Source organism: Macaca mulatta, chromosome 2 (assembly GCF_049350105.2).
Source record: "Macaca mulatta isolate MMU2019108-1 chromosome 2, T2T-MMU8v2.0, whole genome shotgun sequence".
In the NCBI taxonomy this organism is placed as follows: Eukaryota; Metazoa; Chordata; class Mammalia; order Primates; family Cercopithecidae; genus Macaca; species Macaca mulatta.
This window is the reverse complement of record NC_133407.1, coordinates 38,996,863-39,013,908: the sequence shown is the minus strand read 5'-3', so window position 1 is coordinate 39,013,908 and position 17,046 is coordinate 38,996,863. Positions and strand designations below refer to the sequence as shown.

General features: G+C 38.6%; 1 protein-coding gene across 5 annotated transcripts in view; it reads right to left on the bottom strand.

Annotated features, from left to right (window-relative positions):
- Positions 1-17,046, bottom strand: part of PPP2R3A (protein phosphatase 2 regulatory subunit B''alpha) — a 193,813-nt gene that overhangs the window by 138,660 nt on the left and 38,107 nt on the right. For all 5 annotated transcript variants that reach the window (XM_015132061.3, XM_028843433.2, NM_001257608.1 and 2 more), the window contains 1 exon segment: positions 10,524-12,964. In XM_015132061.3, coding sequence (XP_014987547.1) covers positions 10,524-12,518 — 1,995 coding nt within the window. In that variant the 5' untranslated portion in view covers positions 12,519-12,964.

The following is a 17,046-nucleotide window of genomic DNA, read 5'->3' as shown; positions in this document are numbered from 1 at the left end:
CTATATTGCTATAGTCACAAAAATAGGCACATAGACCAACAGAACAGAATAGAGAACCCCAGAAATAAAGCCAAATACTTACAACCAACTGATCTTTGACAAGCCAAATAAAAACATAAAGTGGGGAAAGGACACCCTATTCAACAAATAGTGCTGGAATAATTGGCAAACTACATGTAGAAGAATGAAACTGGATCCTCATTTCTCATCTTACACAAAAATCAACTCAAGATGGATCAAGGACTTAAATCTAAGACCTGAAACCATAAAAATTCTAGAAGATAACATTGGAAAAAACCTTCTAGGCGAAGGTTTGCTTAGGCGAAGACTTCATGACCAAGGACCCAAAAGCAAATGCAACAGAAGCAGAGATAAACAGATGGGACTTAATTAAACTAAAAAGCTTCTGCATAGCAAAAGAAATAATCAGCAGATTAAACAGACAACCCACAGCGTGGGAGAAAATCTTTGTAAACTATGCATCTGACAAAGGGCTAATATCCAGAATCTACACAGAACTCAAACAAATCAGCAAGAAAAAAACAAACAATCCCATCAGAAAGTGGGCTAAGGACATAAATAAAACAAGTCTTAAGAGAAGACATACAAATGGCCAACAAATATATGAAAAAACGCTCAACATCACTAATGATCAGCAAAATGCAAATCAATACCACAATGCGATACCACCTTACTCCTGCAAGAATGGCCATAATTTAAAAAATCAAAAAAGAGTAGATATTGGCATGGTGGTGAAAAGGCAACACTTTTACACTGCTGGTGGGAATGTAAACTAGTACAATCAGTCTGGAAAACATTATGAAAATTCCTTAAAGAACAGAAAGCAGATCTACCATTTGATCCAGCAATCCCACTACTGCGTATCTACCCAGAGGAAAAGAAGTCATTATACAAAAAAGATACTTGCACACTCATGTTGATAGCAGCACAATTTGCAATTGCAAAACTATGGAACCAGCCCAAACGCTCAGCCATCAATGAATGGATAAACAAAATGTGATACATACACATACTCTCTCTCTCTCTCTCTCTCTCACACACACACACACACACACACACACACACACACACACACACACAAAACCATGGAATACTACTTAGCCATAAAAAGTAATGAAATAATGGCATTTGCAGCAACCTGGATGGAACTGGAGATTATTATTGTAGGTGAAGTAACTCAGGAATGGAAAGCCAAACTTGCATGTTCTCACTTATAAGTTGGAGCTAAGCTATGAGGATGCAAAGGCATAAGAATGATAGAACGGACTTTGGGGACTTGGGAGGAAAGGTGGGAAGGGGGTGAGGGATAAAAGACTATACATTAGGCACAGTGTACACTGCTCAGGTGATGGGTGCACCAAAATCTCAGAAATCACCACTAACAAACTTTTCTATGTAATCAAATACCATCTGTTCCCCCAAAACCTAGTGAAGTAAAAATAAATAAAAAATAAATTAAAAGGGGTAACAGCTTGGAATCAGAGATTTTCTTTAAAATATCCCTGTAAATAGGCTTTATGAGAGCCAACTGGTTATAAGCTAATTAGTTAATACTAAGATTTCATGACCTTTCTGCTCTAACTTGGTGTTTTCTTCATTGTTTAGTGGCTTGTTCTGTGTAACTTTTTTTTTTAACTCTTAAATAATGAAACACTAGTTGGGGGAAGGAGGCCAGGTAGTGGTAGTTATCTATAGTTTATTTGTTTCCAGCCTAATTCTCTAACCTTGACTTCACTGGCTGCAGCAAAATAGGAAGGCATGTATATGACAGAGGAGACCTAATAAGCATTTTTGTGTCTTGCTTCAATTGCCTCCAAATTATGGGAACACATTCTATGACTCATAACAGAAAGAACCCACAAAATCTGATACTTTTGCTTTTTAGTGTTCTTAATACTTGGGGTAGATGTTGTTCTAGGATCTGGGACAGCAAGAAAGAATTAGAGCCTAAAATGATCAGGAATAATAATTCTGGGATCCCTAGAATTTCTAGTGTCTAGAGTTCTCTGTACTTCTTAGTCTGCCTTTTTTCTTCCCTTTCTCCTTGAGAAATTAATTCAATTAGAGATTGCTCAATACAGACCATAATTATTCATTTTTGGCCTATAAATACGTTGGAGAAAAAAGAAATGAAGGGATTCCATTTCACTGACATTGCCATGTTAAATAAATGCCTGGTGATTGGTGCTATAAAATACTCTGCCCCAGTGTCTTCCTTGGGGGGAGGGGTGGAAAGGGGGAGAGGGAGAGGGAGAGAAGGGGAGAGAGTGAGAGTGTGTGTGTGTGTGTGTGTGTGTGTGTGTGTGTGTGTGTATGATTTCTCAGTAATTGTGGGTGACAGCTGAACTCACAGATGTCAAAACAGGAGCTTGGAACTGATAGTCAAGGACCCCGGTGACAATGAGCATTACGCTGGAAGTACAACAAATATGTCTCTTGGATGCCAAAGCACCTCTCAGGGTAAACACCTTAACTGTGGTCTCCAAAAGTAGATCCATGAGAGGGGATGACAGAATAACCCCTCAGACCTAGTCTAGATTAGTTCCAGTTTGCTGGCAAATCTCAAGGGAGATGACTCTGATTCAAAGATCTCTATGTAATTCTCAGTTCTTATGAAGGAGGTAGACTGCAAGATACGGTATAATAGAGCTTCTGAAATGATCAGTTTACATAGGTAATTTTATCCAACTTCTGAAGATGATCATATTGGGAAGCCTGGTTTCAGGGGCTCAAGCCTGGCTAAAATAGTGGAATCTCTTAGGGTATCTAAGAGAATTTAGAAAAATTACCTTTATTATCTTTTTCTTCTTACAAAAGGATAAGGTTAGTTGTAAGGAAAAATTTAAATACTACAGAAATATAACATAGAAACAAAAGTCCCTATACAAAGTGACAATTACTAACAAATATCAACTGAGCACGAACTGAGTGCCAGCTACCATGGATATAGCAGTGAATGTAACAGATACAATTCCCTGTTCTCACAGAGGTTTCATTCTAGTGACAGGAGTCAGGGGAGAAAAACAAACAGTAATTGAAATAATATATCAGGGGGTGGTGTTAGAGGGGAAAAAAAACAATAAAGGGGGAAAGGGAATACCAAAGACTGTATGTGTGCATGCAATTTTTAGGGCAAAAAGGCCTCAGTGAAGTGATATTTTTAAGAAGACAGACGTGGTGATGGAACGAGTCCTGCAGGTATGGGATGGGGGCGTCGTAGGAAGAGGGAACAGCAAATGGGATTATGTCTGGTATATTTAGAAAGAGGAGGGCTAGAGGAGGAACTGGAAACAATAATAACAGACAGCTCTTTCAAAGAGTCCTGGAGTGAAGAAGAGCAGACAAATGAGTGTTAACTCAAATGGTATGTTGGAGCACTAGGGGTCTGTTTGTTTTAAAGCTGGGAAACTGCAGGGGAGAAATGGGTCAATCTCTGCAGGAGTGTTTGTGAGTTGATGGGAGGGGATGGGATCTATTAATAAAGCCCAGTGTAGGCCTGGCCTTAGATAGGAGCTTGGGGATGGGCGCGGTGGCTCACGCCTGTAATCCTAGCACTTTGGGAGGCTGAGGTGGGCAGATCACGAGGTCAGGAGTTCAAGACCAGCCTGACCAACATGGTGAAACTCTGTCTCTACTAAAAATACAAAAATGAGCCAGGCGTTGTGGCATGTGCCTGTAGTCCCAGCTGCTCGGGAGGCTGAGGCAGGAGAATCGCGGGAGGCAGAGGTTGCAGTGAGCCAAGATCCTGTCATTGCACACCAGCCTGGGCGACAGAGTGAGACTCCATATCAAAAAAAAAAAAAAAAAAAAAAAGATAGGAGCTTGGATGATTCATGTATAGAAATAATAGAAATAGAAGGAAAGGGAGAAGATATTTAGTACTGATATGGGTAGGAGATGGGTAAAGGTCTCTTCTGACTGCGTTAGTTTTCTCAGTAAAATAGGAAACAAGATTATTAGCTGAGGGTGAGGATGGGAAAGATGCTGGAGGTTAGAGGACAGGGAATAAGGCACCTGCAGAGGGGGGAAGTGAATGGACTAGGGAAACACAGTAGGACTGCCAGACGGTACTAAAGACCCACTGGACGTTGGTGGTCATGAATTTAAAGCAAGACCACTCAGCATGGTTGTGTGATCTCCTCTAGCCAAGTTCAGCTGCACAAATAAAAGCTCAGAGTAGAGAGAGAACACAATTGAATCTGAGTTAGAGCAAATTCCAGGTGGGTACCAAGAAATGAGGGGATAACAAGGAAGCTGAGAGTATATTCAAGGAAATGATTTTAGTGACGAATTATGGCAGTGATTCTCAAGCATAATCATGTTATCAGAATCACCCAGAGGGCTTGTTAAACCAAAAAGTGTTGAGCCCTACCCCCAGAGTTTCTGATTTACTAGGTCTGGGTTGGGGCATGAGAATATGCATTTCTATCAAGTGCCCAGGTGATGCTAACACTATTAGTTGGGAATCACATTCTTAAAACCACTGACATAAACATAAGGCCAGAAAATGAACGAAGAAGGGCAAAGGACAGAAGCTCCTGTACTGGATACCTTATCTATTGAACACTTGAACAGTGGCAACAGTAATACTGAAAAGTGTGTCTAAAGCCAGGAGATAAAACCTTCAAGAAATAAGTGACCTGGGGTGGTAGATGACTACAATCAGAAGGGGTAGTGGATAGCAGAGTCTAATGATATTAGTTCAAAGGTGGGGCGGGGCTGGTTTCAGGGAGGCGGCCAGGAGAATAGTCTAGAGCAGCAATGAAATGCAAGAACACTTACTGCCCCCTCCAGGCCCAGTGGGATAGGGGGTGGGAATGAGAAAGAACAGAGCCACCATTTCACTGCCTACAATATCCTTAGGAAGAGAGGAGTTTCAGTTATAATAGGAAGGGAAATGTTTAGAGAAGAGAGATGACATAGGAAACTTTGCTGGTGAATGATCATGAGCTCAGCGTGCAAGAGGACATGGTGAAAGGATTTCAGGAGTTGAGAGGGTTGGAAGTGGACTTAGGAGATATATAAGAGCAGTGTGAGGAGGAAAGTGGGGTGGGGGGTGGGGGGTGATCTGGATTCCTGGACTTCTGGTGGTGACTAATGTAAACAGAGATGAAGGATATATTAGATCAGTCCTGATGACCTTAACTCAGAGAGTAGTGGTGAAGCTATGAGGGTTGGACAAGCCTGTGGGCTTAATGGAGCAAGTTGAGTTCTGGGAGCTCCTCTTCACTCCTGCCAAGGGTGGAGTGGAGGCTGGGAGAGGGCAGACTTATCAGGAACACCTAGATATGAGATTCACTTTCTACTTCTGGAGGAACATGAACAATAAGGAGCATATGAAGCCCAAACTTTCTGTGTGCATAAAAATATATTAATAACAAAAAGGAATCATAATGGTACATCTTGCAATTTACATTTTTAACTTTATCTTGACCTTTCTACATCAGTACATATATATCTACCAGGCTCTTGTGAACATATATGGGGACATATTTGAGATACCTGATGTTAATCAGAAAGAATGGAGGTATTAATGCAAAGGGACGTGACATCAGAAGCCACCAAAGGTGGAGGGGGATATTCAGGTTGGGCTCATTCCACAAATTCCTATTTGCCACCAGGCAGATCTGTTTACTTTTGTTAATCTGGTTGGTGGTAATTGAGAGGAGGAGAGAATGGTCTCCTATTTCATTGCTAAGTGTCTTGATTTCTACTCAAGTATTCCCAGCACTGAACCCAGGCACCATGAACACCTACAAAGCTAGGGAAGAACAAACATTTTCCCTTGGTGACATGACTGGCTAATGTTAATGAAGGCATGGATATAAACCTAGAAAGTAAAGAGAGAAAAGTGTTTATTAATGCTCCAGAAGGAACGTTTAACAAAGTTCCTAAAATGTGCTTTGCTAAAATGTTAAATTTATTTTCCTAATTATTCTGCATTCAAATATGCATATAAAACTATACACTATACTATTTAAACATTGAAGAAACCTAAATGTTAGATCATTAACCTAGGAAGATCCTTTATTTACTCTGGAATGAAATCTCAAATACATATTCCTGCTCAGGGTTAGAAGAAAGCAAAGTAAGTTCCAGTAACAACAGAAATCATGCCCACCTTCAAAGACTTCTCTCTCGGGCATCCAAAAACAAATAAAAAACAAACAATTGTACTAAAATTAAATGGCCAGAAATATCCTTTTCCAACCCAAATCCATGAGGAGGAAGATGGCAACTTCTAAGAATGGGCAAAAGGACAATATATAGGTATTCCTTAAAGAGAAAATAAATGGTTACAAAATTTTCAAAATTTAAACAAAGAGCTCGTATATGGTGTACTGTAAGAAAGCCTGTGGGAACAATGGTGATCAAGAAAGCACCCTCTCCTCGAAATAGCTACAGCATATTATTGAGGGATTTCTGCCCCGTAATAAAGTAAAACAATCTACACTCTCATGATGTCTTCCCCTCTTGCCAGGAAAGGTGACCGGACCCTTCCTAGGGTGCTGTCATTTTTTAGGTGTTAAAAGCTACAGGAATTAAAAGACTTAGAGGTCTAGGTAAGATACTTGAGTCTTGCTGAGGCACTACCCTGAAGTCCGAGAAGGGCACCCTGAGGTCAGGTCCTCTTGTACCCATCCTTGAGAAGCAAAAAGCAGGGAAAGGGACAGTCCTCAGGCAAGGGAGCAGTTTCCATTTGAGAAGGAGACAGAGCAGGAGAGTGAAAATCCCCTCACTTGGTTATTCCTCCACTTATTCATTTATTCATTCAAAAAATAGCTATTTAATGCTAAATAGAGGCCAACAGAGACTAGTAGCCCAGATGTGGAAACTTAAGAGAGATTCACACATCTTCTTCCATATTCTTATTTCAATATTTCATTTTTACCTCGGGTACACTTGAGAGCTTGAGATAATATTTTTGGAGGCCGAACGGAGAAAGAGAAGATTAGATGTGAATTAGGTTGTCAGGTAGACTGCCTGCTTAAATTCTGACTTTAAACTCCAGAAAACCGATGGGAAAAGGTTACCATCCGAACAACAGGTAGGCTTCTTACTCTCTATCCCTTATTGGTGTGGATTCTACTAACTTGGAATTCATAATAATACAAGCACAGCAGCCTGAAATTTCCCTATATTCTCTAGGAAGGAAAGTTCTGTTAGAACAATTTTTGTTGCCCTTTATTATCAAGATAAAACTATCACAAAGCTTAGGTTTGAGAGAAATAATGGATTCATGATATATCTATTTAGTCTCTTGCTGAACTCTCCTGGGACAAAAGGTAGTTGGAGTTTTGAAGCAAACAGTAAAACGTTAAGATTTGACAAAGCTAAGTGATGAGTGATAACAGTGCTTTTATATTATTCACCATACTTTTCTATTTGCTTAAAATGGGTTGACAAACTTCAGACCATTGACCAAATCTGGCCCACTGCCTGTTTTTTTAAGTCTTAGAGCTAAGAATGGTTTACATTTTTAAAGCATTGGGTTGTTTGGCTGTTGGTTTGTCTTGTCAAGAGCAAATAAGACTACATGACAGAGACTCTGACCCATAAAGCCTAAAATATTTACTATCTTGCCCTTCACAGAAATGTTTGCCAATTCCTCACTTAAATTTTTCATAAGATTAAAAAAAAAAGACAAGTAGGAAGGGAACTGAGTCAAGGAAGAATGGTTTGTCTTCTTGCATTAAGCATCTTCCTGAATTAAACATTTTATATTATCTGTCTCTTTAAATTAGCTTTTCATTAATTACTTTTTCAACTTCTATCAAGAAGAAATCTCATCAAATTTTATTATATTCTGTGATATTGAAACTTATTTAAAAGAATAGCAGGAGACAGTCTTTTAATAAGATTTTGATTTCAGTTCATTACTTGTCAAAAAATTGGGGAGCACATTTAGAGCCCAGTGTGGCATTTTAAGGTAGTTGTACCTAGATTGGGGGTCATGGGTGTTAGCCAGGGACACAGGACAGGTGATGCTCAGACATTTTCTACTTTATGCAGTCCATCTCTTTTTAGAGAATTTGTCTCCTTTTTGTCACAGAAGGTAATGGGAGAAGAGGGTTGAGTAAAATTCAGAACACCGTATCACAGTGAGAGTTTCTGGTTATAATGGTTTTAAGACATTGGAATAGGTCATCAGAGAAAGTAGATGTTCTTCAATGGGCAGACAGGTTATTGTGAGGGAAAATAGTGAGATAATACCTTTAAATGTCTCAGTATGCCTTAGTTCACAATAACTAGTCGCTCTTATGACATTATTATCATTTTGAAGTTGCTATGTAGGTATTTTCTTTCCTTTATAACAAACTATTAAGTACATCAGTATTGCCTGTGTCCTGCATTGTGCCATGTGGGAAAAAAACCACATGAAGGGATTTTTCTTACTTTTGTGATTAATTCCAAGTTTCTCCCCTAGTGTTGACCCAAAACTAAAGATATTACCACCTGTGAACCAACAAATGAGGAGACTCACACAAAGTAATTTCACAGAAATGCTCAGGGAACATCTGCAATATTTAGAACCAAATAATCACTTAATAACCTTATTAAGTACATATTGTTTTAAACTTTAGTGTTGCTAGTTAACTAAAAAAGTCCACAGAAGAATAGCAGCCACAAAACATACAGATTAAGTATTCCTTATTCAAAATGCTCAAGACCAGAAGTGTTTTAGATTTAGATTTTTTTTGGATTTTGGAATATCTGCATATACATAATGAGATACCTTGGGGATGGGGCCCAAGTCTAAACATGAAATTTGTTTCATATATATACATAGCTTGAAGGTAATTTTAAACAGTATTTTAAAGAATTTTGTACTTGAAACAAGGTTTTGATAGCGTTTTGACAGTGACCTGTCACAAGGTCAGGTGCAGAATTTTCCACCTGTGGCATCATGTTGGTGCCCAAAAAGTTTCAAATTTTAGAGCACTTTGGATTTTGGATGCTCAACCTGTACCACGGAAAGAAAGATTCATCTGATTTTTTCCCCAGTTTTTCCCCTGCTCAAATGAAACTTGCAATGAGAAGCCTAACATGTAACTTGTATTTTAACTTGGTCACATAAATGGCATCTCAAATATCCAATTAGTTTTTTTAAAAATTACTATGTAATATTTAAGAATATAAAAAGCATAAAGAATAACATGACAAAATACTTATGGATCTACTACCCAGATTATGAAGTAAAATATGACTAATACTATTCAGGCCCCCTGTATGCCCTTCCTCAGTTGCATTTCCCTTCCTCCAGGATTAACCATTAACACTGGATTTTGTGTATCCATGTATTTCTTCATACTTTCTGTAAAAATGTATATATCTCAAAATGATTCATATCCTTATTTTACCACTTGCTTTTGTCGATTTGGCTTTATGTCTGAATTCATACATGTTGATACATGTAGCTCATTCATGTAGTAGGGGCAGTGCTTAACAAATATTCCATGTGCTTTTCTATGTTTCTCAGATTTTAGGTTGGGAATCACTGGACTGTGAGCAGAAATGAAGTGTGTCCAAGTTTGGGACAAGGCAGTTAAAAGCATCACCCTTTGTTCCCCTCCTTCAGTGAACTCAAAAGCCACATATTCCAGATGAGTCAATAGGCAGCAGTGAGAACATGGAGCCTCCATCAGACTGGGTCCTTGAGTGAAGTAGAGCAGAGCCTCTTGCTAACCCATGTTGGACTTACAAAATGAACAAGGAATAATCCTGGTGCACTACGACACACATATGTAAATAAAATGGGAAGACAACTGCCTTTCTGGGAGTATTCAAAAGCAGTACTTTCAGTAGGGGGATGGATTAAAAACTTTTGAAAACACTTCTATGATTCTAGATTGATATTTATTCTCAGGTGCCTGGAGAATCAAATCTTACCCTTTAGTCTTTACCTTCTTTGAAGGCCTACTGTTATGACAATGCTTTCAGAATGGTGTTCACATGTTCATAAACTGTTTCAGACATTGTCAGTTTTGTCTCTACAAGTAGATTTTAAGATCTCTAAGAATCATGTCTTCTCTTCTTTTGTTCTCTACACTAACCTTACACAGGTCTACACAGGCATGCAGTAACAACCGGTCTCTTGGTTGGCTGGGGAGGGTGAGGACTAATATTAAATGCCTACTTTGTGTAAGGAACCTTGCTTATGTTTCACACGAGTTATTTTGATCCTTATTTCCACCATAAAGATGAGGATATTAAAGGTAAGTAATTTTCCTTTGGTCACAGAGCTGGGAAGAAGATGAAGGGTATGGGGAGGGTAGTAGAAACCAGTCTGAGTCTAAAGTCTGCTTTTTCCTTTTTTTATATATTATCTTGTATAATCTTTGCTTTTTACTGACTCTGAGCTGAGTGAGATCATTCCTAGAGCAGGGCACGAGCTTTAGTAGAACAAAAAATGGCTAACAAAAAAGTTTTTCTTTATAAAATTTTCAAACACTAAAACATTTTTTAAAGAGTTCCTAGGACTCAAAATTGTTGGGGCTTACCTTGATCACCTCTGGAGTCTGCTGAATCAAAACTGCTGAAGTAGTATCTTTGGCTTTATCACCAACAGGACTTCTACAGACTGATAAATTGGCCTGGGAGGAAGTTGTCAAGGTTTCCTGTAGAATTTGCATCATTTCCTTCTCTTGTGATAGGCTCCCTCTGCTTGATTTGCATTCAACTAGTTCTTGAGCAAAGTCTTCAATGCTTTCCAGAATTCGCAGTAAGAGGGCTCGATCCTCTTCCTCTATTTTGTGTCCATTGGTTTCGATAATCCTTGTTAGACAGGAAGGCGAGACTTTTTCTATGGGTGAAGAGACTTTAGATTTAGGCTCAGGATCTACAAGGGTCTGACCAGTCAACTGACTGTGACTATTTAAAGAATTAGAGTTTTTACCCTTTGCAAGTGGCTCTCTTAGAGAGGTCTCCATCTTCTGTGAAAAAGATTCCAAATCCATTAACAATTTATCTATCTCTTCTTGGCTACTGGAATTTGTAAAATCTCTCTGGTCTCCCTCTTCAACTTTAGAAACTTTTGATTTACAGTCTTCCTTAGGTAGATGAACAAATGATTTCTCAAATATCTTACCAATTTCATTTTGCATTGAGGCAGGGCATTTTTTAAGATGAGTAGCATGTTCTGGAAATTCTGCTCTATGTTCATGTATCTTTAATAACTCATGACTAGGTCCATTCTCTGTCTTTTGTCCTTTATCTAATGCTTTCTTTCCATCTGACTCTTCTTCGATATAAAGAGTTTCCATTAAGTCACTAGAAGAAACATTTTCTAAAGGGTTCATGGTTAATGACTGTGATTGAACCCGGACAGCTTTTAGAGTTCTAGGATCATTTACCTCTAAGTTATATAAGGAATTTGTGGAGTTGTTTGGAATGGATTGTACAGTGTCCATCTTCCTAGAATTAGGCTTGTCATCTTGCAATTCAATAGTTTGAAATTGTCCAGAGTCAGAAGCTGAGAGCTGGACAACATCTTCATATTTAGGGGGTTGTTCAGTGCCAAACACTGGAGAGAAGGGAGTCAGCTGTAAGCTAGGCATATTACTGATCAGTTCTGTTAAATCTAGAGCCTCATTATTCCCAGACTGCATGAATTCAAATGGTAATTTTTTCAGATAGGATGCTAACCTGGTCATTACATTCATATAGACAGTTTCAGAGCTAGAAAATGTATCATTACCACTTCCTTCATTGATGCTACTCCCTGACTTTTTCTTTATGCATTGTTTTATGATGTCTGTGCATTTTTTTAAATCCTCAGAGCATTTCAATAAGATATCCAAACACATCTTTATGTCTGTCCCAGAAGAAAAATTATCTATTTTATGTTTTTCCAAAATCTGAGTAACCAAGTCTTCTTCAGAGAAGTTTTGAAGAAACATGGAAGTCAGATTCGTATCAAGTGAGTTTCTATGAGATAAAGGTTTTTCCTCAACTGAAGAACTCCTCAGTAAACCAAAGGATGGGGCGTTCCCATCATTGTTATAATGGCCACAAAGCAAGTCCAAATCAACTGACCTCCTATTAAATGAGTCAGACTTAACTTTCCTTCCCTTTCTGTAAGCTGCATGGTTAGAGTTTTTGAGTTTTTCAAGGGAAAATTCTTTTATTTTCCCACTGGCAAAACTGATTGCTTCTCCTGCAATGTCCTTTAAGTTGCAGGTATTCTGAAATGTAGATCCTCTCTTGACCCTGGGTATGCCTGTGAAGGCCTGTTGGGGATAGTCTCCTTCAGTCGAGCAAAGCCCATTTTCTTGGGGTAGAAACATAGAGTTCAGATCTGCATCTTTGAACTGAGACACAGGGATGTGCAAGAGGTCTGCACAAACACTATGGTGTACCACAATGCAGTCAACTCCATGTGTGAAGGTGTGGCAGGTTCCAGTGCAATAATGTATAGCTTGTTCAAAACGCCGGTCTATCACCACACTGCTATAGTGGTTCACAGTACTAACCACAAGTCTGTAAGTTGCTGCCATAATATCAAATCCACTTACTGGTGGGACTTGGAACTTTCTAGAACTTGTTTCATGAAAATTCTCCTAAATGACAATTAGCTGAAAATATATTTAATAACAATGTTCAGTGGTTTCTTCCAAATATAATGGCTTTTCCCATGAAGGGAAATCATTTATATTTGAGGTTTGGTAACTATCAGGATACAGTAGCTGCTGCACATGTGTGCTTGTACTGGCAAATTTAATAATTTAATAATTGTGCTTTTTAATTTTATTTAGTAATATGATACTGCAGAATTATTGTGATGAAAGAATATCCTCTTTTAGTTCTTCAACAGTTCCATAGCATGGAAGTTTGCTGTCATAAATTTACTATCATAAATCTTAGTTGGTAGCAGAGAAGTATTGTGATAACTGAGTCCTCCAAGGGTTTAAATGATCCATTTTTCTGTGAATGACAGAGAAACCTGTAATAAAAAAGAAAATAATTAAAAGGAAATATTATTTTTAATGCTGGAACTTTTAATTTCCTCTTTCTTTGCATCCCATATGCAGTTAACCACCAAGCCTTATTATCTGCAATATCCCTTACAGCTGATATTCAACTCATGCCTTTGTTTCATCACACCTTATACTCCTTATTGCCTACAGTAATATTACCTCAACTCTACCTTGTCACATCTACCTCTGAGATGAATTTCTTATTGCATGCTCCTTGCCACCTTATATGATACTAAGCTTAGATTTACATGGCATTTTCATCCCTCACAGCTTAAGAATTCACATTTCTGATCTCCTCATGGATCACAGCAAGTCTATCTCTTTTTGACTCACTTTTAAGTCCCTCAACACCTGTTCCCATCCATCTATAATCATATTTTCTACTATGTCCCCGCACCAACCTTTCGCTTCCATCAACCTAGTCTTCTCAAAGACTACCAACACCTATTACCTGTTCTTGAGTCTCAAATTTCCTCTATCCTTAGAAATTATTCTCCCATCATCTTCTCTTTGCTTACTGAGAGAAAAAACAAGTTTCATTACTGATCTTGATCCCATCTCCCAGATCCTGCCCCATGCGGATATCTCTCTCTCTCTGCATCAAGTGGACAGAATTGACTTAATCATTCTCTTACAAAAAAACGGCTTTTAAAATATACTATAGTTGCTTTCCAAGAAGGTTCTGTCAATGTGTTTATTCAGTCAACAAATACTGGCTACCTACTGTGTGTACCAGGCTCTTTGTATACACTAGGGATAAAGCAGGAAATAAAACACGGGGAAAAACCCCAATATACAAGTTAAACATATAAACTTACATGGTGGCATGTGTTGGGGAGAAAAATAATGCAGGGCAAGGGTTTAGAAACACTGGGAGGGTTCTGTTTTATGAAGGGTTGTCAGAGAAGACCTCACTGACATCTGAAGAGCAGAGACCTGAAAGACTAGAGGAAGCAGGCCAAGGAGGTATTATGAGGTAAATCCTCCAGGGCAGAATAACCGCAAGTACAAAGGCCCTAGAGTGGAGCATGCGTGATTCACTAAAAGAATGGCAAAGAGACCAAAGTGGGTGGAGCAGAGAAAGCAAGGGGACAATGGGAGATGACATGGCCTGCAGTCCCAGCTAATCGGGAGGCTGGGGCAGGAGAATTTCTTGAACCCAGAAGGTGGAGGTTGCAGTGAGCCGAGATCATGCTACTGTACTCCAGCCTGGGTGACAGAGCGAGACTCCATGTCAAAAAATACATACATACATACATACATAAAAATAAGTAAATAAATAAAAATCTGATGAACTTTTCGTGAGTCATCTTGCTGAGAAAGAAAAAGGGGATGGGGTAAGACTTAAAAGAACGAATCACAAATTTAGGTCTTTGAGTATGTTTTGAAAGGACATCAACAGCAGAAAATCAAACCTCAAGGGGTGGCACCAATGACCAATGAGAAATTTACAGTCTAAAATAATTTGAGTTAAAAAAAAAATGCCGAAGCATCAAAGATTACTTTCCCTGCTATTTGTTTCAGACCTATGGGTGTAAAATTCTGGCTTTTTATTCAGACCATAATTCAATTGATGCCCAGTTAACCAGATGGAATCTTAGACATGGAATCTAATCCACTATTTTCAATCAGAGATCCAACCTAACTCAGAAGCACCATGCTATCCTGCGTCTAAAAGAAAGTTAGGCTGCATGGGTTTGAATCCCAATCCTGCCAGTGTGGCCTAATATAAGCTGGTTAACCTTGTCAGTCTGTTTCAACAGCAAAATGGAGAGAATAATAACATCCATCTCATGAAGATTAAGTTAACATATGTTAGATGCTTACAACAATACCTGAGACTCAGGAAATGCACAATAAATGTTATTGCTGTTATTGCTCTGATTCACTTATCAAACATTCCCTACTCTGTGCCAGACCCTGGGAGAATGTTGCCAAATGACATATAGTGATGGTCTTCAGAGTGCTCAACGTTTAATGAGGGCAGGAACAGAAGCAAGCAAGCACAGCAGCTATCAGGAGTGAGGTCAAGTTTCTCCCATTTTGCTCCCACAATTAATAAATGTTCTTTTCAGAAAAGTTGGGCAATATTCACTAGCAGAAATAAACACTGTTGATATTCTTATGGATATACTTTAACTTTCTCTTATGAAAATTTATAAATGTATATATTTTTTACAAAATTTGGACCATACTATAACTTACTTTGACAATATCTCATAAATGTGCTTCCATGTCAAAACAGACACAGAGCATTTTAATGAATATTCTATCATATAAACAAAATTATTTAGTCATTTGTTATTGCTGAACATTTAGGTTATTTACTAATTGTTTTCAAATGAGCAGTGATAAACATTCTTTTACATACACTTTACATAGCTCTTTAGTTATTTGCGTATAATATATTCCACATAGTAAAATGTTGAGTCAAAAGATGTATGTGTATGTGTGTGTGTGTGTGTGTGTGTGTGTGTACATATACTTTTTCAAAAAAGGTCATTAGATACACAGGGCCAATCTAGAAAAGGGCCTGTTTCTCCATGTCTTCTTGGACTGATTCCTTTCTTTAAATTTTTGGTAATTTGATCGATGAAAAAAACAGAATTAACATTGTTTTAATCTTCATTTCCTTGATTGCTGGTAAGCCTGAATATCTTCTCATTTACCTATTAGACACTCTGTCATTGTTCACTTGTGAAGCCTTTCTTCATGTCCTTTGTCTGTTTTGAGAGGGAGCATCTGAATCAGACTGAGGAGTTAGGAAAAGCTTCCCAAACTATAGCGATGTAGGTACATAATTTTGAAGGATTAATGAGAGCTACTTAGACAAAAAGGAAGGGAAGAATACTCCAGGTAGAGGGAAACACATATGTGAAGGCAGAGAGGCAGAACACTGCACAGTGAGTCCCGAAGCACAAGTAGTTCCAGCTAGTTTCACTGGGGGGCGTATAGAAACAAGCAAGAGGGCAGGAAAAAAGAGCAGCAGCAGCAAAAGCCAACCACAGTTGGCCTTTGTGTGCTAAACTAAGGAGTCTGAACTTTATTCTGAAAGCTATGAGAAAAACAAAGACTTTTAGGCTAGAGAGTAACATGATGAAATTTGTTTTAGGAAGATTACTGTAGCACCTGAGTGGAGGATAGATAGGAACCAGACTGAAGACCTAGAAATCAATTAGGAGGTTATGATAATAATCTATGCAAGAAGTGATGAGAATCTAAACCAAGTAGGTGACAGTAATAACAAAGAGGAGGGCACTGACCAGCCCAGGAGGAAGAATCCATAGAACAGCAGGAGGGGAAAGTGACAGGGAAGAATCTTAGGTTTCCGGCTTAAGTACTGGGAGACTTGTCTTGCTACTCCCAAGACAGACTTTTTGTTTTTGTTTTACAGGGGGTGGCCACAGGACAGATAAAGTTATTTTCTGAATGTGTTGTTTGAGGAGGTACCTGTGGAATATCTAAATGGTAGATGACTGAATGAAATGTGAACATAAAAACCTGGAGGTCAGCAGAAAGATCTGGGTTGGAGACGCAGCTCTGAGAAGTTACTTAGGGTGAGTGCATAAAGTGAGGACAGCTCTGGACTGAGGAAAAGTTGAGCATCAAAGACATTTGCGGGTTGAAGAGACGGACAGAATTCTTAGAGGGAGTCTAAGAAGAAAGAGAAAAAGATAACTAGAAAACCAGGAGAAAGCAGTTTTATGGAGGCTGAAGAAGGGACTTTCCAAATGGAGGTCACTAGCCCTGGATATTACTAGGTGGTCCAGGAAAAACAAAAAACTGGATTTGCCAATATGAAGGTTGCTGGTACCCTTATCACGTGCAATTGCAGGGATTTGGTGTCAAAAAAAGTGGTGTACGTAGACTAGATTTCCCATTAGTTTTTTTTTGCTAAGAAAAGGAGGGCTATAAAATGGCAGCTAGAAGAGAATGGAGATATGAATTTTTTCTTAAATGATAGAAAATATTTGAGCTTGTGTACATGTTGAAGGGAAAGATCCAGAAGCAGCTTTGGGGACCCAGGAACTAGTAGCCAAAGCCCTGG